At 41.5% G+C, this 24,757-nt stretch overlaps 1 protein-coding gene across 1 annotated transcript in view; it reads right to left on the bottom strand.

Moving 5' to 3' along the window:
• Window positions 1-11,162: 11,162 nt before the first annotated feature.
• LOC309554672 (intercellular adhesion molecule 1-like) overlaps window positions 11,163-24,757 on the bottom strand; it is an 89,811-nt gene continuing 76,216 nt past the window's right edge. The window contains exons 5-8 of the mRNA XM_082256381.1: window positions 24,161-24,433; window positions 20,716-20,964; window positions 15,845-16,117; window positions 11,163-11,411 (exon numbers count right to left, since the gene is read on the bottom strand). Of these exons, the coding sequence (XP_082112507.1) occupies window positions 11,227-11,411; window positions 15,845-16,117; window positions 20,716-20,964; window positions 24,161-24,433 (980 nt within the window). The 3' untranslated portion in view covers window positions 11,163-11,226. The remainder of the gene's footprint in view (window positions 11,412-15,844; window positions 16,118-20,715; window positions 20,965-24,160; window positions 24,434-24,757) is intronic.

Here is a 24,757-nt window from a genome sequence, read left to right as displayed (position 1 = left end):
AAGCTGAGGGAAGCAGGAGGAGACTGCCTGATACGCATTTCTATGCGTGAGGGACTGCTGGAGTGTGCAGCTCACCATTTGACATTGTTACATGGACTTCTGAGAAGATTGCAGCTTGTGTTGCTTCTCTGATTACATTCGGGACTAGGCTGATCTGCCACCTTGATTTGTGCCAGTTTGAGGAACATACCCTACTGAGGAACTTTGGGTGAATCCTAGTTCTGCTTTAACTCCTTAAGAAGCCTGAAAGTCTGGGGAGGGGCCCTTCCCACCAGGAACTCCAAAGAGAACTGTTTACTTTTCACTTCCTTAGCTTTTCTGTCAGCAGGATAGTAATGCCCTGCTGACAGCACTAAAACAGAAAAAAGTAATGTGTTTGATTTAATGTTAGTTTCTTTCTGTCGGCAGGATAATAACCCCCCTCCCAACAGAAAGTATGTACAGTTAGTTGGTAGAGATAGGATGGTGTTTTGTTCTTTTTGTTGTTCCTTTCTGTTGCAGATTTCCAGCATGGACGGTTGTCTTTTCTGCTCGGGATGGAGTCAAGATTTTCTTAAGGGTCTTTTCTTAAGAGTGGGGGGGGGGGGGGGGTGCTCTGGTCTATGATGTACAGTGTTGTTGTTGTATCTGGCGGATACATAGGGATCTGTAGTTAGGAATGTGTATATATGATTGTACAGACAATAATGTCTATTTTCTACTTGGTATTTTTATTTGTACCTAGCCCTGTCTCAGTTTATTCCGTTTCCCCCTACCAAAACTGTATTTATATGGGATGACCTTGCATCTTTTTTTCAAATTCTCCAACCAAGGGACTGGACTGGCTGGACATTGGGGGTGGGGTTAGTATAGCACCCTCTAGTGCTAGAATTGTAGATAGGTTTTCTTTAGTGTAGGTACATTTTTTCCAAGCCTGTCTGTGTTTTTGTTTTCTGGGTTGGGCAGAAATCCAGGGAGAGCTGTATGACTCATAGGCAGCATTACTGAGACCTCCCCCCTATTTCTAGAATGTACTGGAACTTTCTAGAAAGATGAGAGAGAAACTAAGGTGGAGCTGCCTGGAGTATTCTGAGGGCCTTGACCAATCCCCAACTTGGATTGGTAGGGGGAAGGCCCCCTGAAATACTCAGGGGTCTGCCAGTGGGGGGGTGTTGTGATCGGGTGGAAGCTGGGGATGGAGTGTAAGGCTGTCAGGGACTTTGAGGGAGCTCCCCAATCTAGGCTTGTGAGCCAACAGGACCCTCTCAAGACACACAGAGGTGTCCTGGACAGGAGGCACTGGGAGCAAGGAGAGGACAGCAGGAGAACACTGCCGAGCAAGTCTCCAGGAGCAACAAGAACAGCCAAGAGGGCTGGTGAGAGACACACAGTCATGAGGTCTGGGAGGCACGCCTGAGAAGACTTAGATGGAGCAGCCTGGGATTTGCGCAGAGCCAGTCAGGAGGACTGTGTTGGTATGGGCAGTGGAAAGAGGCAGATGCAACCAGGAGGGCTGGCAGGGCCTGAAGAGGTGGTACTGGGAGCAGAAGCCACATGTTGGACAGCTAACACAATTGACTACCTATTTTGCTACACCATAGGGGTCCCTGCCTGCAAAGGGCATTTGCTTTGGGCCTGACAAAGTCAGTGTCAGGTCCTCACAACAGTGCTAGCTGGTCCTGGGTCTGCAAGCAAGTGTTTGCTGGATGTAGAAGAGAAGAGAATAAATACACTGGAGTGTATATAGTTGAAAGTCCTCACAAAGTTAATCAATCAAATGGGCATCCCATATTAACCCTTCCCTATCCAAGTTAATTTCCCCTAATAAAAAAACAAACAAAGCTGCAAGGACTGTTTCTTGTCTCTGGAGTGTCTGAAAATCCATGTGACTGGCTGTACAGGGTGGGAGACGACCACTTCACCAGCGGCCCCTACTGGGGCACCACTACACAAGGAACACACCAGAGAGGTCAGGGATAAAGATGTGGCAACGTTTAAAGCAGAGTTAGGTTATAAAAAAATATCCCAAGCTTTGAACATCTCACGGGGCACTGTTCAATTCATCATCTGAAAATGGTATGGCACAACTGAAAACCTACCAAGACATGGCAGTCCACCTAAAGTTACAGGTCAGGCAAGGAGTGAATTAATCAAAGAAGCAGCCAAGAGGCCCATGGTAACTCTGGAGGAGCTGCAGAGATCCACAGCTCAGGTGGGAGAATCTGGCCACAGGACAACTATTAGTAGTGCACTCCACAAATCTGGCCTTTATGGAAGAGTTACAAGAAGAAAGCAACTGTTGAAAGAAAGCTATAAGTAGTCCCATTTATAGTTTACAAGTAACAACGTGGGGGGACACAGCAAACAAGAAAGAAGGTGCTCTGGTCAGATGAGACCAAAATTGAACTTTTTGGCCGAAAAGCAAAATGCTATGTATTCTGACTCCAACTGTCGTAATAGTGAATTATCCCTTGCTGAGACCTATGCCTGGCCTGTATAAGCAGATATAATCACCGCGGACAGCCGTTATCAGATAGCTGAACTCACCAAAACACTTTTTTCCATCCATGAGATATTTATTGACTACAACAGTTACAGCAGACAACAAGATGTGGCAGAGGATTGAAAGATCATATTTTGCAGGTCAAAACATGCTAATGTATTCCTGGATGTGAGACATGTGCATGAAAGGCTTATACAGAAGTGGCCATCTCTTATCCCAAAGCATAGCGAAGCAGGAACAGGAAATACATGACAAAATGGGTGGAGCAGAGAGAATAAAACAGGAAAAGATGATGCTATAACCAAAATAACCACAAGATGGCAGTATAAAAACCAATTATACAAACATTACCATAACTATGCATTACATTTTACACAAGTGTAACAGCAGACTATGTGTGGCGGAAAACTAACATGACACACCACCCTGAACTCACCATCCACACTGTGAAACATGGTGGTGGCAGAATCATGTTGTGGGGAAGCTTTTCTTCAGCAGGGACAGGAAGCTGGTCAGAGTTGATGGGAAGGTGGATGTAGCCAAATACAGGGCAATTTTAGAAGAAGAGACTGGGGCGGAGGTTCACCTTCCAGCAGGAAAACAACCATAAACATACAGCCAAAGCTACAAACGGAATGGTTAAGATTAAAGCATATTCATGTGTTAGAATGGCCCAGTCAAAGTCCAGACCTAAATCCATTTGAGAATCTGTGGTAAGACTTAAATATTGCTGTTCACAGACACTCTCCAACCAACCTGACCAAGCTTAAGCTATTTTGCAAAGAAGAATGGGCAAAAATTCTCCAGATGTGCAAAACTGGTAGAGACATACCCAAAAAAAAGGAAGCTGTAACTGCAGCGAAAGGTGGTTCTACAAAGTATTGACTCAGGGGAGCTGAATACAAATGCACACCACACTTTTCACATATTTATTTGTAAAATATTTTGAAAACCATTTATCATTTTCTGTCCAGTTCACAATTATGTGCCACTTTGTGTTGGTCTATCACATAAAGTCCCAATAAAATACATTTACCTTTCTGGTTGTAACATGACAAAATGTGGAAAAGTTCAGGGGGTAATACTTTTTCAAGGCACTATATTTTTTTTCCACAAAAGGGGAGTTACCCTTTAAACGGCTTCATATACTTTCCCTGACCAATCTTCCTAAAAAAACATTTTTTTTCTCATATTTAATCATCCCCTTTGGAAGCCATTCGATTCCTATTTTTCTTGCATAACACTGCATTAAGAAAATATTATCTGGAATTTGGTTGCTGTGAGCAAAGAGAACATCTTACTTTAAAGTGGCTAAAGACTAAAGGTTTTTTTCCTGTCACGCACCTTCTGCATTAAGGTAAAAAAAAAAAAAAACTTCAAAGAGCAGCCCCCCACCCTAAGCTTAGATTGGCCCCATCTTGATCCAGCACAGTGCCTAAGAGCAGCAGTGCTGCTCTCTCCCTCCTCACTGGACTCAGAGTACTGCTGCTGTCAATTAAATCCAGTGACAAGGGAGCAAGGGATGGGGCTGAGCCACACTATGTGTGTCAATAGAGGCACACAGTGCTTCTCGGGATTGAGCCCACACGAGTGGGCCCCCATAGCAATGGGCTTGCAAGGCAGAAGGAGCCAGGAGTGCCGGCAGGGGACACTACCCGCTGGGAGGACGTCCATGGACGTCCTCGTGTTTCAGTGGTTATAACGGAATGATGCCTGCACCTACAGGCATCATCCCAGTATGTAGCTCTTCAGCCGGCAATTCCCTTTCAGGCAGAAGTGATCTGAGTGGTTATTCAACCACTCGATCACTTCTGCGGGTGGTGGAAGGGGGTGCCACCCCCCTCAGGTGGCAGCTGTTGCCTCTCCTGGGCTGTAGCGTCCCATCGCGGAGCCCAGGAACGATGCGGCCGGCGGCGATTGCTGCCCTGAACAGAGAGAGAGGAACTGACATTGTTCCTCTCTGTAATGGTGGAAACTGGGAGCGACGAGTAGTTCATCACTCTCAGTTCCACCTCTTTGTTTAACTGGCCAAAAGTAGCCCATCAGACCGATCTGTGTCTGATTGGCTGCATGGGAGGCTAGAGGAGAGATTTGGGGTCTATTAGACCCCAGTTCTCTCCATAAAGCGGGCCTGTCACGGCCCATGCTGTCACAAGTGATGTTGTTCATCCCTTGTGATAGCAATAAAGTTAATCCAAAAAAAAGTGTAAAAAATTTATTTTGATATAAAATAAGTAATAATTAAAAAATATTTAGAACGGCCCCGTCCCACCATGCTTTCTCACAAATGCGAATGCATACGTTACTCCCGCACGCATATGTAAAAGTTAATCGCAACACAAATTTCAGAGCGAGAGTCATAATTCCAGCACCAGGTCCCTGTGCAACTCTAAACTGGTAACCTGTAAAGGCGTTAAAAGCGTCACCTATAGAGATTTTTAAGCACCGTAGTTTGTGGCAATTCCACAGCCAGATGCAACTTTGAAGCATGACATTATATCAAACAATTGGGCTAACTTTAGTGTTTTTTTTTTTTTTTTAATTCATGAAAGTGTTTTTTTTTTTTTTAAAACTGTGTTTAAAAAACCGCTGCGCAAATACCGTGTGACATAAAAAATTGCACCACCCACAAATTTTTTCATGTAGGAGGGAAGTGCCAAAATTGGCCCGGATCGGAAGAACCTTTACAATTGCTTTAAGACAGTTTATTGCAACCTATATAGGCCATTGTACATTCATTATCACAAAGACACAATTTTTTTTTTTTTTAGAAAAAAGAATTTTATTGCAAAAGCCTTTAAATAAAACACGTTAAAACAATATTTACAGACATGTAATACAAATATCTGAAAGGGGAACTTTGGTCAAAATAAAAAAATAAGTATAATGCAGTCTGTCATTAATGTCTATTAATGCAGCAGTTTTTTTTTTTTTTTTAACATTTTTTTTAAAGCCCCTATTAAACGTATTTGCATTACCAACTAATCCTGGCAATAGATCGGTTATTTTCTATTTTTTCATTGGCCAAGATGCCTGGCAGCTTTAATTGATATGTTTAAACCTTTTTTCCAAAAGAAAAGAAAAATGGTTGCTGTAACGCTGTAACATACAGTAAGGCTATATGTTTTTTTTTCTTACTTAAAGTCCATTGTAAACTAAATGTGCATCTAAAACAATCCTGTCTGCAGGGTGACAACACTGCTGTGTGATTTTTTTAGCTGAACAAACAACAGTGTCACCCTGCTCCAAGAAGTATAAAAATAACATATCTACTGGCAGAATCAACAGGCCACAGGAAAAAAATTAACTGCTGTGCTAATGTTACTGACAGAATGGATCATATATGTATTTTTTTTTTTGCACGTAAAAGATAATAAAACAGTTATTGAAAAGCCAATACGTCTCCCAAAACCTTCCTGTTGCTACCCAAGACACTACAATTTGATCATGGGGTTCTGGAAAATGTACAAATTGCCAAAATTGGTGGCCCTTTTGGCACCACCTAGCTCTAGAAAAGTCAATCTTTTAAGGAGCTGGGTGGCCAAATTTGTTGGCTGAGCAGCGCCTGCATCCAAACAGATGCAGTCACTGTTCAGGCATTTTGACAGCTATGCGTGTTGGCTGTCAGAATTCAATAGCCAGCGGGGCAGATGCCTTCATCCATGCTGCTTAGTGTGTATGGAAGAACCTGTTCAATTTTCCTTTTTCAGCTCATGGGCTGAGCAAGAAAAAACCTACAGTTGTGGCCAAAAGTTTTGAGAATGATGCAAATATTAATTTTTACAAAGTTTGCTGCCTCAGTATTTATGATGGCAATTTGCATATACTCCAGAATGTTATGAAGATTGATCAGATGAATTGCAATTAATTGCAAAGTCCCTCCCATGAAAATTAACTTAATCCCATAAAAACATTGCCGCTGCATTTGTGAGAAAGACTTCAGGGTGCCCAAGAAAGTCCAGCAAGCACCCGGACTGTATCCTATAGTTCAGTGATGGCGAACCTTGGCACCCCAGATGTTTTGGAACTACATTTCCCATGATGCTTCACTACACTGCAGAGTGCATGACCATCATGGGAAATGTGGTTCCAAAACATCTTGGGTGCCAAGGTTCACCATCATTGCTATATATTCAGCTGTGGGATCAGGGCACCACCAGTGCAGAGCTTGCTCAGGAATGGCAGAAGGCAGATGTGAGTGCATCTGCCCGCACAGTGAGGCAAATACTTTTGGAGGATGGCCTGGTGTCAAAAAGGGCAACAAAGAAGCAATTTCTCTCCAGGAAAAACATCAGGGACAGACTGATATTCTGAAAAAGGGATAAGGATTGGACTGCTGAGGACTGGGTTAAAGCCATTGTCTCTGATGAATCACCTTTCCAATTGTTTGGGGCACCTGAAAAAAACCTTGTCCAGAGAAGAAAAGATGAGCGCTACCATCAGTCCTGTGTCATGCCAACAGTAATGCATCCTAAAACCATTAATGTTTGATATTGCTTCTTAGCCAAGGGAGTGGGCTCACTCACAACTTCTACCACCCATCCATGAACAGTTTGGTGAGGAACAATGCCCTTGCCCAGCATGATGGAGCACCTTGCCATAAGGCGAAAGTGATAACTAAGTGACTTTGGGAACAAAACATTGAAATTTTGGGTCCATGGCCTGGAAACTCCCCAGACCTTAATCCCATTGAGAACTTGTGGTCAATTCTTAAGAGGCGGATAAACATAAAAAACCCCACAAATTCTGAGAAACTCCAAGCATTTAATTATGCAAGAATGGGTTGCCATCAGTCAGGATGTGGCCCAGAAGTTGATTGACAGCATTCCAGGTCATGCCAGGGAGGATTTCAGAGGTCTTTTAAAAGGGTCATAACTGCAAATATTGACTCTCTGCATAAATTATTGCCAATAAAAGCCTTTAAACTTATGAAATGCTTGTAATTATACTTCAGTATACCATAGTGACATCTGACAAAAAGATCTAAAAAACACTGAGGCACAGACTTGGTGAAAATTAATATTAGTGTTGTTCTCAAAACTTTTGGCCACAGCTGTACACTTATATGGCAAACCTTATTGGTCTGTAAGGCTCATTAAGTCACTGCTCTGTTTATTCTCTAGAGCTATATTGTTTATCTCTTGAACTTGAATGCAAGTCGAACTTGAATGCAAGTCAACACTCCCATTAGCCAGAAAGGTGGCATAACTGTTGAACAACAAGATCAACGGTGCTCACCCACTTTCTTGGGGAGAACGAAAGGTCCCTTTAAGCCCCTTTATCATGACATAAACTCTAAAGTATTCTTGGAAAATGAAGACCACTAAAAGTCATAAGAAAAATTATGAGGAATAAGACACAACTATGAGGATCGAGTTTCATGGAACTATCACACTTCTGCTTCCATTCTTCTTTTACCAGTTCAAGTAAACACTTCAATGGTTGGCAACACTCACTTTTGTCACCCCACCTAAAAATGATAGTCTTGGAGGAGTTTTTGATCTGATCCCACCTTGGAGTTATGAATTGTCCTGTCCACCTTATGTGCTTCTACTCATCCTTTTCAATAAAATACAACACAAAATAAATAGAAAATGTAAAAGGGTAAGTGGGGTCCATTGGCATTCACAGTAGGTAGCAGGAAACTCAAGTGTAGATATCAGGAATACCCAAGATGAATAAAGGACTGTTAGGTAGTTTTAAAATAATGCATCTAGAATGAAGGATGTGGATTAACCCCTCATGGGGGAAGTGCATTTCATCTAACAGCCAACACTTACTTTTAAAGCAGAACTACAGGGAAGCAATATTTATATAAATTACATGGATACCTCTAAAAAATACTTTACAATTCTATCCAGTCATGTGATTTACACACAGCTATCACCCTGCACAGAGGGTAACACTATTTGTTACACCTTTTCAGTTTCCTGCTCATTGGATAGCACATTAAAGAGATCCTCCCTGAACAACTCCTCCTTCATCATCTAGTGCCTTAAACACATGGTAAATTGGAATAAAGACCCTACTGGTTCAACGTAGAAATCATAGGGAGATAACATAATACTGATTTCTGGTTCTTATTCTAGCAAGTAATTAAAATACATTTTTTAATGACTACATAACTAGACTGGGTGTCTTTTTCATCTTTGCCTTGAGTTCTGCTTAAAAAAGCCTTGGCATATAAGCTTCTGCACACATATAAAGATAAACATTAGGAAGTAGCTGCATTTTTTTAAAACCACTTTGGTTACCTGGTTCCTGAGATTTGCACAGCTCCGAAAGGTATAATACATAATCAGCAACAGTAACAGACAGGGCTTTTTTTCAGCAGGAATGTGGGGGAAATGCAGTGCCGGAACCTCTAGCACTGAATGTATGTAATGGCAAGGGGTTTCTTTGGGGTGTGCTGGAGGTTCTATTGATTCTGGCTGCTGGGGAATCAACTGTTGCTGGAAGGATCTATTTTTCAGGGGTGTCTGTTGTTGCTGGGGAGGTCTATTGTTGCTGGTGGAGGATCTATTGCTGCTGGGGGTGAGGTCTTATGTTACTGGGGGGGGGGGGGTTGATCATTGCTGTGAGGGATCTACTGTTGAGGGAGGAGTCTATTGTTTCTGGCTGCTGGAGGGTCTATTGATGCTGGCTGTTGGAAGTCTAATGTTGCTGGGGTGGATCCATTTTTGATGGAGGTTCATTGTTGCTAGCTACAGGGAATCTATTTTACTGTCTTTCTTGTTATCATTAACAAATTCCATACAAATCACTTAGCACCACAAATGATACTTGGTTCTGTAGTCACTAAAAGGGGTGATGCTGGGAGGTGGGGTGGGGATGAAACCAAGGAACAGTGCTCAGAGGTGAGTACGGGGAAGACACAGGGGTTGACCCAGAAGGGGGGAGTTCCTGCACCTATTCTCTGAGAAAAAAAGCCCTGGTAACAGATATAATCTAAACATATAAACATTACAATCTTTAAAAAAATACATCTATGCACAACAAACATTTGTACTAGATATAAAATCAAAATGTACAGAATTGGAACTATATTGGCAAGAGGACATAATCAGGACAAAATTAAAGATTCTGATACCAGAATCCCAGTACTGGTATTGCTTGCTGCTGGATGTAAGTCTAGGGCATTAAGCAGGGGTCTCCAAACTTTTCAGTATGAGGACCACATTGTATATTTTACATATATTCCTGGGCCGAAAAAAATCTCCATTGGTACCAACCTTATATCAGGGTCTCCATTAGGGACCCTCCTTACATCAGAGTCCCCATCAGTGTCCCGCATTACATAAGGGGGCAGAGGTTCAAGCATATCTAATGCTGTAAATAGTTGTATTTATTTGTAGATATCAGTTTCAAAAACCTATTTCTTATCACATTATATTTTTTTATCTGTACTCTGTCCCTTTCCCTGTCCTATTCTGTGTATCCTCTGTATTGTACTACTCTGTCTATCCTCATTCTTGTCCCATAAAATACATCTATCCCTCATCCCTCATCCCTATCCTTTCTGTCTATCCCCATTCCAGCCCCTTTCTGTGTATCCCCATTCCTGCCCCTTTCTGTGTTTCCCCATTCTTGCCCTATGTTGTCTGCCCCCTTTCCAGTTCTGTACCGTCTATTCCCATTTTCATTCTTCTCTGTCCCTCCCAATTCTGTCCTTTCCTGTTTCTCCCTTTCCTATTTTAATTTAGCTCTACTCCAAATGGTGTAAACCATCCCTCTTCTAATCCTCTTTAATCCTAATTTGCTTCTCCCAGTTCCTGGTCTAATGTGCCCTCTATATAGCCTATTGGGTCCATTTTCATTCTATTCTAATAACATTTCCATTTCCATTCCATCCTAGTTTTCAGTAATAATGTATGTCAACATGCCCATGGAAACCTATTGGTCCTCATCTCCATCCAGTCTTTTTGTTTCCACCTTGTTAAGGGTCATTGACATCCTTTCCTATATATTTTCATTTATATCCTCCCATCCTTTGTATCCCATCCTTTGTGTTATAATGTTTATTCTATCGGGTCTCAACTCATTCTCCTTTCTTATTCTTTCGTTCACCTTTGCAGTTCATTCCTTATAATTTTACATAACAGAATTCAAAAATGTCCACAACGGTATATTGCTTTATCACCTCTCCTGTGTACCCTTAGTTCTGTCCTGCATACATCTGTATACATATCCTAATCAATGATGCCTATCTCTGGCTCCATCTTATATAGAGTATACACATCTTTTCACATTGATCACATTTACATATTTATGACTGTAGATCTATACCTACTCTGCCAATCTGTCCGGCAATATTGTGCATTTTAGTGTTGTTCTATAGTATCTATCTCTAATAAAAATAATGGCATTATTCCCAAACTATAGGAGCATTGCCAATTTAAGCAAAAATATTAAATCCAGAGTAGAGTGCAGAAAAGTACTGTATGTATACAGCAGGAAAGTGTAACACCATACCAAACAAACACACATGCAAATCGAGATCTGTACAAAATATAAAGAATAAAATCCATTAAAATCTATTGTCCAGGATGTGGGAGACACTCATATATACAAGGTTCATACTCAGATTGTTCATACATGTGTTCCAAGGATGTGTCTTTGGCTTGGCCTGATCCTTTTTCAGAAATGATAACTGTGTTGGGAGGTATGCATAAGAATCTGCGTTGGACCAGGCTATACATTCGAAATGTCTGTGCTGACAGTATAACTTAAAATGGGTAACTAGCCTAGACTGAATCTTTTTCCTGCAGTGGAACTTCTGAGGTTTCAGGATTTTTTGGTGTTCGTTTCACAAGGTCATAAAACCCTTTTTTTCCATTTTTAAGAAAACGGTACATGACAAAGCCTACTACTGCGGCTACTAGCAAAACCAATCCTATAATGCCAATAATTTTCCAAAGTGTAGTGTTATCTGTAAAAAAAAAAAAAAGCAGGAAAAAGCAAATTAGTTTAATACTTCTTACATAAATGTATAAACTCACCTGAACATAAATTTTCCATTATTAATAAGTTTCTAATGAAAATTTGTTATACCATAATGCCATTATAGTCTTAAAGGGAATTACGTGTGTAGCCAGGTGATGAACTACAGAAGCAGGGGAAGAAGGAGATGTTTCCCTCTTTACAATCAGTTTGTTTTCACTTTCTGCTGTTATGCTAAATTTTGGGGGAACTATAGCCAGAAAACACTTTAGATTCCAATGCAGAAAACTGAGCATACAGGGAATTAAAGGATAAGTTCACCTTTGGGGACATGTTACATGTTCCACCTGTTTTTAGGGTGGAACATGTTCCATGTTCCTAGTAATGCAGCCTTTTTCCCTGACCCACCACCTCTGGTGACAGCGAGCCGGGGGTCTTCTCCCCAAACTCGCTGTCAGTTTTAAGAAAAACGCTGCCATGTGGTGCTGCCCCCCCCCCCGGTGGCATCATTCATTCATGCACAGAGTTTTGTGAAAGGGAGAACTACAAGTAGCCTTTGTGGCTGTTGTCTTGTAATTCTCAATGAACTACAAGAGAGCTGTTGAGCATTCTAGGTAGCTAATTGTTTCTTCCTGTCCATATGAGGTACAAGCAGACAGCTTTCACTGACAGCCTGAAGGAATTCTGCAAGGCACCCTCCACCCCCATCTCTGTAACAGCGGAACAGTGATCTTCTCCCAGCACCAACTGTCACTATTTGAAAAGAGTGCAGTCGCGTGGGGCTCCGCCCACAAGGCCGTGTCATTCATTTACAAATTTCTGTGAAGTACCGACATACTTTACAGCTGACAGCTTGTAATTCTCAATGAACTTCCAGGGCGCTGTTGAGTGCTCTAGGTAGTTCATTTGTTTTTCCTGTCATTGTGTAATTGGCTGCCTGTACGAGGTACAAGCAGTCAGCTTACACTGACAGTCTGCAGGAGCCCTGTATGTACCTGCAGTCTCCTGATCACGGGTGCAATGCTTGCCAAGCTCCTACAAAAGAAAATGCACATTTTTATTTTCACCTGTGAAAAAAAAATGTCCATTCATTTAATTTTTTTTTTAAAAAGGTGAAATTATCCTTTTAAGTAAACTGCACTGATACTATACCATCTATACTGCACCTTTACAGCATCTTTACTGTACCTTTAAACATAATGGACTAGGTGGGACTTTAGATGAGACCCAAGCTGGTGTTGCCCGGCGTCTCCATCCCTATAACAAAACACAAAATGAGGTTGAAGGATTGTAAGAGGTGCATGAAAGTCAGCCAGCCCCCAGTTTGATGTACTCACCTTCCAGTCTGTCACCAACCAAATAAGACCTGTCTCTTGGTACAAAGAACAGGGGTTTAGTTGACACACATTTGCAAACGCATGTGAAAGCTGCAGAGCCACGTCACGGCACCCTGTTTAAATCTGCAGTCCTACACTCTTAATTTAGTGTCCTCACACTGGAGGCACATGGCCGCTAATGGGTGGATGGGGAACAGGTGAGAGGGAGACAGCCCAACCTCCCCCAACCCATCCCCATGCACGACTGGCTATTGTCTCAAAAAGTTCAAATAATTAGGTTAAAATATAACCATGGTGCAAACTGGAGAAGACCAGCTGAAAAGCATTACACCTCCATCCCCTTGGTGGATGCAGTATATGGATAGGAAGGGATTTTATATATGGGGCATGGCCTGTAAAGCACACTGCCTTTGAAATCCCTTATTTCCTTTGGGACTTTATATGAGACAAGCAGGTCATGCTATTGGTCTCCATCCCTGTATACGGAAAACACTAGGGTCAAATCAAAAACTGCATCCACCAAAAACGCACGAAAATCGCACGGTGGGACTTTAGATGAGGCACCAAGCTGTAAGCAAGGCGTCTCCATCCCTGGTTGCTTTAAACATAATGGACTAGGTGGGACTTTAGATGAGACCCAAGCTGGTGTTGCCCGGCGTCTCCATCCCTATAACAAAACACAAAATGAGGTTGAAGGATTGTAAGAGGTGCATGAAAGTCAGCCAGCCCCCAGTTTGATGTACTCACCTTCCAGTCTGTCACCAACCAAATAAGACCTGTCTCTTGGTACAAAGAACAGGGGTTTAGTTGACACACATTTGCAAACGCATGTGAAAGCTGCAGAGCCACGTCACGGCACCCTGTTTAAATCTGCAGTCCTACACTCTTAATTTAGTGTCCTCACACTGGAGGCACATGGCCGCTAATGGGTGGATGGGCAAATGTGTGTCAACTAAACCCCTGTTCTTTGTACCAAGAGACAGGTCTTATTTGGTTGGTGACAGACTGGAAGGTGAGTACATCAAACTGGGGGCTGGCTGACTTTCATGCACCTCTTACAATCCTTCAACCTCATTTTGTGTTTTCTTTACTGTACCTTTACTGCATGCTGGTTTATCAAAACCATTGTTAGGTGCACCAATACTTCATAAAAGGACCCCCAACGATAGCCAGCAGAAGAACAACATAAAGAACTGCCCCTCCTTCCATAAAACCGTCCTGGAAGTCACCTTTGTTTCCATCTCCCATTTTCTTCATTTCTATAGAAAATGCACAACCAGTCGGTCTAGGCCTAATATAGTTAGCATCGATCTACTTTGGCAGTAGTTCATGTGCTGCCTCTGAAGCAGCCGGCGTGACTGGTGAAACCGGTCAGGCTTCCAGCCTTGCTCCCATGATGACAGCTTTTGGGATACCTCCTCCCCTATCTCCCCCATCCTTTTAGGGGACATGGCTAGTCTGGATATGGACTTTTAGACCATCACTTTCTATAAGAACAGCTTGGACTTTCTAAGACCCACATGGATGGCTAAATACTATCTATTTGAGTGTTATATGGCTTGGAAACTTTTCCTGATCAAAACTGATGGCTCCCACACTGGGCAATTATGTGTTGCATACTACGCAGTTGAATGCACTTTCCTATGTGGATCTAGTTGCCAACAAAGGGAGGGTATAGAGTGCCATGCTACAAGCTATATGAAGGCTATACATGATGATATAGTCACCTCTCCCTGGGAATTTCCAGTTATGCTGGATATATGTGCATAATTTACTCTGGCTCCACGCTGCTTATTTGGGAGTTGGTCCCACATCACATTTTATTAAGGGACACCCTCACAGACTTTAAATGCTTTTTAGCCACATGTAGTGGCCAATCAACACTGTTTATATGTGGGTTGGTTTCACTTTATATTCCATTAGAGGATCCCTTAATGAACTTTGAATGAAATCCAGCCACATGTTGGTCCCGGAACACATCCTAACAGAGGATCTTTCCAGGAATTCTGAATAATGTTCAGTTACATATATTTTTTTTAATCTTGAACATCAATATGGAAGAGAGGCTTTAATATTGTGACCAAGTTCACACAGACTGTACCACCTACTGGGGTATAAATACCTATGAACATTTTGAATGGCACAATTTTGTTCTTTTTTGGGGAGGGGTTGCTCACACAATTTCCCTGCAGCTGCCATGTTTGGGTTTTTAATAATTGCCCAATTATGATTTTTTTAGATGGATAGTGGGCTTTTGTATGTTCTAGGTTATAGGTGTTCAATAAAGTTATTTTTATTTCATTGTCTCTAATATATATATATATGTATAACAAAAACTATCAGCGCAAAAAAATATCAATAGTGAATGGTGCAATAATCAAATGATATAAAGACCGGCTGCACACACTAAAAGTGTCTAAACCACACAATGTAAGCTAAATAAACCAAAAATTAGTGTTGTGCATATGACTGGCGCAACACTACTTTTTGGTTTATTTAATATATATATATATATATATATATATATATATATATATATATATATATATATATATATATATATCAGTTTAGGGATAAATTACACTTTTGCAAATTGAGGTTGAGCTCAGTCTATCTAGTTTTTATGATTTTTTTTCTTCCGACCCTTTAAATCCCAGAAACATGTTGGCCTCTCGTGAATATAGGAGTCTGCTTTAAATTAAATCGGGACATTTCACCTTCTGCTTTTGGCACTTTTCACATCCAGTCCCTATTCAAGCAAAAAAAAAAGAAAAAAAAACCTGACAGAGGTTCTAACTAATACCAACTCACAAACTTATACCAGAAGGAATATTTAACATTTCTGTCAAGAAATTAAAAGGGTAAATCCATATTTGGTTCTGGAAATGTTAAAGGAATTGCAGCAGCCTAACTTACTGTATATTGTGTTATTTCTACTGTAGAACTTGTAAAAATTATCCCAGTATTTGATACATAGGCAGTTAGATTTGATAGGTACAATAACAGGGAGCAATTTTGGGTTACCGCACTAGCAAATAGTAGATTTCCTTTTTAAATGAACTTCCTTTTAATGTCTTTTGGCATTACTTACCACGTTTAACTTCTAAATCCTTCCGTGCGTATGAATTCCCATGTCTGTTCTTGACGTAACAGGTGTATATTCCGGTATGGTAAGATGATGCTCCTTTGATGGCAATGGATCTGTTGTCTTGGGAGAAGTCCACCTGGGCATGAGGTGGGATTTCCCAGTTGTACATAGGAGGAGGCAGAGCTTCTGAATGACAAGTTAAATTGACAGAATCTCCTGTGCTAACTGATGATGTTGTTGAAATGACCACTGTAGGGGGCTCTGGTGGGTCTGAAAAGCAAAAGAATTTTATGTATAATATATATTTATTGGGATTTCAAGTTATGTACAAAGTTATACAGTGTAACATTTATTTGTTCCTTACATAAGGAAGAGTGCTGTACAGTATTTTATATCAACAGTACATGACACCATATTACAGCCATTCTCAACCAATGTTCTAACTGACCATCCATCTGATGGTGCCCATATAGTTCCAGGCCAACACCAACTGGTGGAGGCAGCAGCATGACACCAATGATCTTTTTAGCTATTTGTAAAGGTATTATTTTAAGGTGGCTGTAAACCCTTACATATTCCCAGTGAAGGGACTATCCTCAGGTGATACACAGAGATGAAAAAAATCCTCCTTTATAATGTAAGTTGTATCTGTTTATCTGAAGTCTTCTCTTCTCCACATCCATTCAAAGTGCTGAAATATAAAGTTCAGAAAAAGAGGGAGGAGATCAGAAATTACACTCGGCAGAGCTCAGTGAGGAGAGGTCTGAGAGCGGAACACACCGGTCAGCGCTCGCAGTCATTGGCTGCCAGTGCTGATCGGATGCTGATCGCCTGCTGTTTTTCCAACATGCCCGCTGGACAGAAGCCAGCCATTCTATTGGACAGGCTAATGTATACACAGTATAGGTGGAGGTGTAGCGCTAATCCAAAAGTCCAATGATCAATAGTCCATGAAAGAGAATATATATCCACGTGAAACTAAAACATCACATCAGCAGGCTTAATAGTGAAAAAGAGTAGGACAGATCCACCGCTGGGATGTTCTTTAAATTGCCCTTACCAGACCGATAGACCTAAACAGGTCACACAGGCAAACTCCAGGTAGCGGAAGACAAAGGTCTAGGTCTCACTTCTCTTTCCTCTTAGCATAACATGTTGGGCCGCCTATCAATCTTAGTCATTTGGATGCAGAGTGGTAGCATATGACTAAGATCCATATGACTAAGATTGATAGGCGGCCCAAAATGTTATGCCAAGAGAAAAGGGGAGTGAGACCTAGACCTTTGTCTTCCGCTACCTGGCGTTTGCCTGTGTGACCTGTTTAGGTCTATCGGTCTGGTAAGGGCAATTTAAAGAACATCCCAGCGGTGGATCTGTCCTACTCTTTTTCACTATTAAGCCTGCTGATGTGATGTTTTAGTTTCACGTGGATATATATTCTCTTTCATGGACTATTGATCATTGGACTTTTGGATTAGCGCTACACCTCCACCTATACTGTTATTATTGATTTCTTTCAGAATAATTTTGTGTAGCAGCTTTATATATGGTTTAATACTATTTTATTAATGTATTTTTTAATATCTAGCGCAGCAATTCCCATTATATATTAATGTATACACAGGTCGAATGGTGTCTAGGTTCTGTTTAACCGGCAGATATTCGGCCTGTGTGTACCAGGCTTAACAAAGAGTTACAGAAAAACTAATAAGGATGTTTAAAGTGGAACTGACTTCAGAAAGTGAAGATTTGCTATGTGACTTTGAACACTGACAAATGCTAATTGTATCTAAGCAGCCTCTCTTACGGATAGCCCAAACCTAGTACCCAGGGGTTGGCTTCAGCTAGCCTCAAGGAGAGGGGCCCTCCAGACCTTTTGACCAGTTGGAATGCCCTGCTCTTAACAGGAGGCTTGTGTCAGGGAGGGGTCCTTCCTCTTTGGCAGGGGACCAGCGACATACAACATGTGTTTTGAATTCTCTTTTTTCATACATATGGTTTATTTATTTCTTTATGAACCCATTGAGGGCTCAAATAAAAAAAAAATAAAAAATGTGCGACTGTTTAGAAAATATGCAATGCAATAATTAGTTTAGTTTAAAATGAGAAGAAAAATATAATGTTTGCTACACAATTAAACTGTACTGGAGGGCATGTTGTATAGGAATGGCTGGGCCCAATACATTTAACACTTTTCATACTGTAATACACTAGAATGGCCTAGAGACATAAAAGCAGGCCTGGCCAGGTATCAGTGACAAATCCCATTTGTCTGCATCTGGGAACTAGAGTTTTATACATACTTTGTTGAGGAAGTTGGAACTATGTTTTTTTTTTCTTGTAAACTTGCACTAAGACTGAGTTGTGGGGTAAGTAGAAGAAGGGGTGCCTTAAGTGCTTCAGCAGGAGGGGGCACATAAAGGACAGGGTCTGCAACCTATGCTGTTCATGGCGGGGGGGGGGGGGGGGCTACTTTATCCTTTTCTCCATGGGTGCTAAAGGAATTTTTCCCAGAGCTGCTTGCAGCTAACTAGTGCTCTCAGGGCCGAGACTAGGCATGGGCAGGAGGAACAGCTGCCCTGGGCGCAGTGGGTTATTGCAGGGATGGGGGGCACCCTGACCCTAATCCTAAGGTAAGGAGGGGGCGCAGTTTGGCATATTTGGCCAGGGCGCCGGAAGACCTTGTCCCGGAAATTAGTGCTCTGCCCCTTCATGACAAAGCAACAGGTTTGCTTTAAACATCCTATTCCCAGCATATCCTTCCTTACCTTTACCTCATTCCCACTACTCCATTCAATACCAAGAGCTGAAGGAATTACCCCTCCTTACTTCAGTGTGTAGACGCATATGAACCACTTCATGTCACACCGCTGAGACAATCAGGCTCTAGGGACTAGCAGTATACAAAGGATTTTTTTTTTTTTTTTTTAAACCTTATGACTTAACGGAGCAGTGTGGAAAAAAAAGAAAAGTAAATATGTGTTACTGGGTTGACCTGTATTGAAGTGAACCTGTTTCTCTGCTCTGCGGGGGCAAAGCACATATTTACTTTAAATCATTTTTGCCAACTATCTCAGTTATTGGACTTTCATTTAATCTTTTAGATATGCAGCTGAAATGGTATTAGTAGCCCCCCACCGTTCCAGTTCCTCCCATTGCAAATAAATAAATATCCATCACAGGAAGAAGCATTTCGCATAATGGCTACAGCAATCAAGAAGATCTGGGAGCTCAGTGTAGGGATCTCATAAATTGTCATATATGAATTTCTTGGGGGATTTAAAGTGATACTCAAAGCGGAGTTCCACCCTAAAATTAAACTTACCTCCATCTTCATGCCCGGGGTCACCTGAAAAACAAATGGATAATCGCAATTTTTTTTTTTTTTTACTTACCTGGTTTAGAAGAAAATATACTTACCTTACTTCCTCTTCCTCCCCTCAGCGGCCACGGCGATTCGTCACTTCCTGGCTTGCAATGATTCCTGGGAGTTGAACGTCATCGCTCCCAGTTATCAATGCGCCTGCACTGGCCCCGACATCAGTTCCGGTACCGGCGCCGTCATACCTTGCTAAACAGCTTCTGGGCATGCCCAGAAGCTGTGCAGGGATGACGCTGCGGAACCGGAAGTGACGGCGGGGCCAGGGCGGTGCATCGTGGGACCGAGGAAGAAGGAAGAGGACGCAGAAGAGGACGCTCTGGCTTCAAGCTGCCCACACCTGAGATGGCAGCGCTGGACAATACTTTTTCAAGGTATTCAAGTATTTCTTCTAAAAGGTAAGTGCAACCCAGGACAGATCAGAGGCTAGCCATTGTGGAATGTACTAGCCCTGACTGTCCCGGGGGTATTTTTATTAAAAAAAGTATTCCAGGGTGGAACTCCGCTTTAAGCTTTTTTTAATTAAAATGAAAAAAAGAGGTTTTTACTTACAGTACCTGTTCTGTGTGATATCCACAGAGCAGTCCCTTACCTCTTCTTTAATTCCCCAGCTGCGCTGTCCATAAGCTGTGTGATATGGGGCACCTGTGAGGGCGCACAAGCCAGGCTATGTGTGTCCATAGACATACACAGTGCGGCTCAGCAATGGCCCCTACTTCCTCCTCACTGGATTTGACTGACAGCAGCAGGCTGCAGCCTGAATTCTCCAGTTGAGAAGAGGAAGTGAAGGGAGAAGAGCTGCAGCTGGGCACAGTGCTGGTATAATCAGAGGAAACCGGTGTTTAGGGGAAGGGGGGTAGAAAAGGTAGCTAAACATGTTTTAACCTCAATGCAAGGAACGCATAAAAGTAAAAAAGTTTAGATATTAGAACAACTTTAACTCTTTAGTGTCTACTAAAAATTGAAATATCTAATTTTGGTGGATAGATCCTTTTACCAGCAGGTGATCTGCCTATGGGATCATTGTTTTAACAAATTAGTTTTGCATTAATGTTTTATACTCATGTCACCCATATCACCCACCTGAGCTATCCTGCCAGAAAGATGTAAGTGTACTTGGCCAATCATAATCATAAACAATCATAATCAAAAGGAGTGGGTATACATGCGGCTGCAGGACGGGGAATGACTTGGCCACTTATGATTGGCGAAGTATATTGACAGCTTCCTAGTGGCATAGCTTCGGTGGGTTTGGACTAGGATTCAAACATGCCTGAGCTCATCCCTACTGCAGACTTGGCAGCCATTGCTAGCTGTGGGTGTCTTGGTGACTATTGCAGCAATAAGTCAAAAAAAATAAAAATCAGTCAAATGACTGCCAATTTGAAATCTATAATTACATCATTATACTCATAAGGCACCTGCAGGTATGACCACAGTAACTTAAAAAATACAAACTTAAATTCATTGTTTGATAGTATATACATACATTGCACTGTAACTTCCACAGATTTATTCACGGTTCCTAAAGGATTTGATGCTTGGCAGTTATAGGTTCCAGACATGTTTCTTTTTGCAAGGATGGATGTTGTGGTTTGCAGAGAAAAGTTTGCAAGATGCAAGGTGCACTGTTCTTCAGAAGTTGGGTTCCCTTCAGACCTACAACCAAACATCCTTTCCTGTCCCTCTACCCAAATGATAGAGTCTGGACAGGAACTTTTACTGAACTCTGGCGGATCTGTGACCAAAGAAAACAAAGAGAAGAGCAATTATATTTCAGAATGTCCATATACTGTAGAAAGACTGCCTGCTAGATTTACAGTATGTAGAACACTATATGGCCAAAAGAATGTGTGAACACCCGACTCACCCCTCTTTTTCTTTCCAACTACAACAGCCAACACTTTTCTGGGAGGCTTTCTATAAGATTATGGAATGTGCCTCTGGGGATTTATGCCCATTTGACCAGAATGGGCATAACTTGTAAGATTAGGTACTGAAGTTGGACAAAAAGATCTGGCTCACAAGCCTTCTAATTCATCTTATTGGTGTTCAACGCAGTTGAAGTCAAGGCTCTGCGAAGGCCATTCAAGTTCCTCCACACTAAACTAATTAAAGCATGTCTTTATGGAACTAGCTTTGTGCACAGGGGCACAATCATGCAGTAGCAGAAAAAAAACCTTCCCCAATTTTTGTTACATGTTTGTAAGTGCCTAAGGGGTTGATTTACTAAAACTGGAAAGTGCAAAACCTGGTGCAGCTCTGCATGGTAGCCAATCAGCTTCTAACTTCAGCTTGTTCAATTAAGCTTTGATAATAAAAACTGGAAGCTGATTGGTTTCTATGCAGTACTTCACCAGATTTTGCACTCTCCAGGTTTAGTAAATCTTCCCTTAAGTGTCTAAAATGTGCTGTGGTGTTAACAGTACCACTCACTGGAAACACCTGAACCCATACATTTGTCTACATGCTTCGGGCCATGAAGTTGGTGTGATGGTTAGATGTCTACAAACTTTTGGCCATATCTTGTATGATAAATTTTAATCTCCTAAGATCCAAAATAGTTTATTTTCCATAATTCCAAAGAGTATCATGTTTTCATTTACAGTACTTATGACATTACAGACTCTGAGACAACCTGAGACTCTAATTTTGAATCCCCCCCCAATACACCTCCACAATGCACCTTCTTTGCAAAGCACCACAGCCCATGGCAATGTGTGATGTGCATTGCGATGCTTTGAATTTTTTCATGCATTGAGATGTTATTCAGTCCATTCATCTTACCTGGGCTTCCCAATGCAGCATTGCAGCAGGACGCCTCTATGCCCCAAAACATGCGCTTTGTGGCTGTTATAGCATGCTTTCAGGAATCTGCAATACTGAGCAGCCTGCTCAAGGTCCCTTGACCGGTGCAGAAGCTTCTGCAAGCAGAATGAATGGAGCTTAGAAATGCTCAGGATTAGGCACTTCAAGGCTCTAGAGCAGTGGTCACCAAAAATGCGGCCCTTTGCTCCCCTTTATCTGGCCTTTGGAGTATCTTTCTTCCCACTGATACAAGACACAATTCCTCCCTATGACACCAACAATTGGGCATAATTTCTCCCATTGACACCAATGATGGGGCGCTATTCCACACTCTGATTTTAATAATGAAGCACTTTTCCTCCCACTGACACTAATGATGGAATACTATTCCTCCCACTGACACCAATGATGGGGCATTATGCTTCTTACTGATACCAATGATAAGCACTATTCCTCTCACTGATACCAAAGATGGGGCACTATTCTTTTCACTAATACCAATGATGGGGCAGTATTTCTCCCCATGAACACCAGTGATGGATTGTTTACTCCCACTGATGCCAGAACAATTTAGACTCCCACTGGCCACAGTCAGGCCCCTATAAAGTCTTAAAGACAGTAAACTGGCCCTTTGTTTAGAGAGTTTGGAGACCCCTAGTCTACAGCAGTGCCCTTTCACTAGGGCCAGATAAACTGGAGATTAGGAATCTCCAACTAATCTCCAATACCTAGTGCAGCATACAGGAGGTATATCAAAGGTGTATACAGAATCATTACGTGCCCTAAAGTGGGAATTTCACCACTCACATCATGTGGACAAAAGGGAAATCCTACACAAGTAACAGTAATCTGGTTGAAGGAGATTAAAAACTCAATAGATAGTGACCTAAATGGAAACTATAGTGGTTTTTGGCGAGATTTAGTTTTATTAGCGCCGGTTCACATTACCGCAATCGCCTCCTGGTCGCCCCAAAGAAGCTCCGGACCCTTTTTATAGGTCGGAGCTACTTGTGTCGCTCCTATTAGAACGGGTCCGCAGCTTCACTATGGGAGGCGACCTGTGGCGACCTGTGAGGCGACCAGGTCGCCTCACAGGTCGCCCTAGTGTGAACCGAGCCTAATACTAATGTTTGATATTATTATATTTATTATGTCTAAAATTTCTATTTTACAAACAAATATTTACTACATGGTGCTTCTATACTTAGTTCATGCTGGGCTAGCTAATAAGAAAGCCCAGTACTAGCTCTGCACTTAAGACTGCTGCTGAAGATCTGATCAGGGCCATATGAGGTGGAAGGGGGCTGCCTTTCTCCCCTTTGACTCATTTAGCTTTATGTATATAACCTGGTATCCTGTATTCTCAGACCTTACTTTCTATGTCCCCTTTATTTGATCAGCTATTCACTCTAAGGAAGGAAAAATAAATAATTCTCTTTAAAGGTCCAGCTCTGTATACTGTCAAATAAGAACAAGATAGTAATAGAACTAATAAAAGAAACATGCTGTGATATAAATATGGAGGCTGCCATTGCAGATGTCTTCTGAAAAGGCTCCTGGCCATCATTCTTATCTAATGGATTCAAAAGGTTCTGAGAAACTGATTTGCAACAAGTATGTAGAAGAACTTAATTTTCTACAGGTCAGTTACTTACACAATATTAAAGAAGGATTCCAGGTATGGCATCCTTTATATAGTTACACTGGTTGGATCCATGTAAATATTTATATAGCATACCTGTTGGATCCCTCTAGAAGCTTGAAATCACTGTAATGGACACCGCTACTCCAGTGATCTCCATTAGCTTCCAGGTCGAGTGCCAAATGTATGGGACAGCCACACAACTAGGAATAGCTGAGGGATGTCGGTAATGGATACCTCTATAAATATTTTAACTTTTGTTTCCAATAGGTAAGACAAAATGCGAATAATAGAAAAAAATAATCACAATAAAAAAAATAAATAGCGGTAATACCATTATTAAAACTACATAAAATCCTATTGACCGGGTGTCCTTGTAGGGATTTATTTTTTTCAGAGAGGTTACATTAATCTTAAGAAACATTGATGAATATCGGTAGTGTTTGCTGAATTGCAAAACCTGTTGACGTCACGAGAAACTTACAGTACACGGTGAGGGTCTCTTCTTTTGTAAGTAGCACTTCATTATTGTCCCGAATGAATATTTCACAGGTAAGAGTAAGATTTGGTTTTCTTCGTGTTATGGGGATATTTTCAGCCAGGTCTGGGGATTCCTCCTTCTTCACTTCTTCTCCATCCACACTTATGGACAGACCAAAGTACTCTGCATTACCCCGAATTAAAGTACAGACAGCGGTCACCGTGTCACCCAGGTTTGCATCCTTACTTGACACTGTGAGTTTCACCATAGGAGGTTCTGTAAAAAATAAAAATAAAAATCAATGAAGGTGTGGGTGAGGGCAGTACTGGGTACATGGGAGCTAAAATATCAATCTTTAAGATGTTAAGGGCTCATGCACACAGTAGCTCAAAAAAGCTTCTTTTACAGGCTTCTTTGAGCATCTTTGAGCTCCTTTGATCTTCTTTAAGCTTTTTTAAACATTAGTGTTTTTTTTGTTTTGTTTTTTTTAGGGACTCATGCAACACTGCAGCTACAATAAAAAAGCTGCTTTTACAGGCATTTGAATTTTTATTTAACCACTTAAGCCCCGGAGGATTTTCCTGCTAAAAGACCAGGGGG

This window comes from Pelophylax lessonae (assembly GCF_965119305.1).
Source record: "Pelophylax lessonae genome assembly, chromosome: 4".
NCBI classification, from domain to species: Eukaryota; Metazoa; Chordata; class Amphibia; order Anura; family Ranidae; genus Pelophylax; species Pelophylax lessonae.
This window is presented reverse-complemented; position numbering and strand designations above follow the sequence as displayed.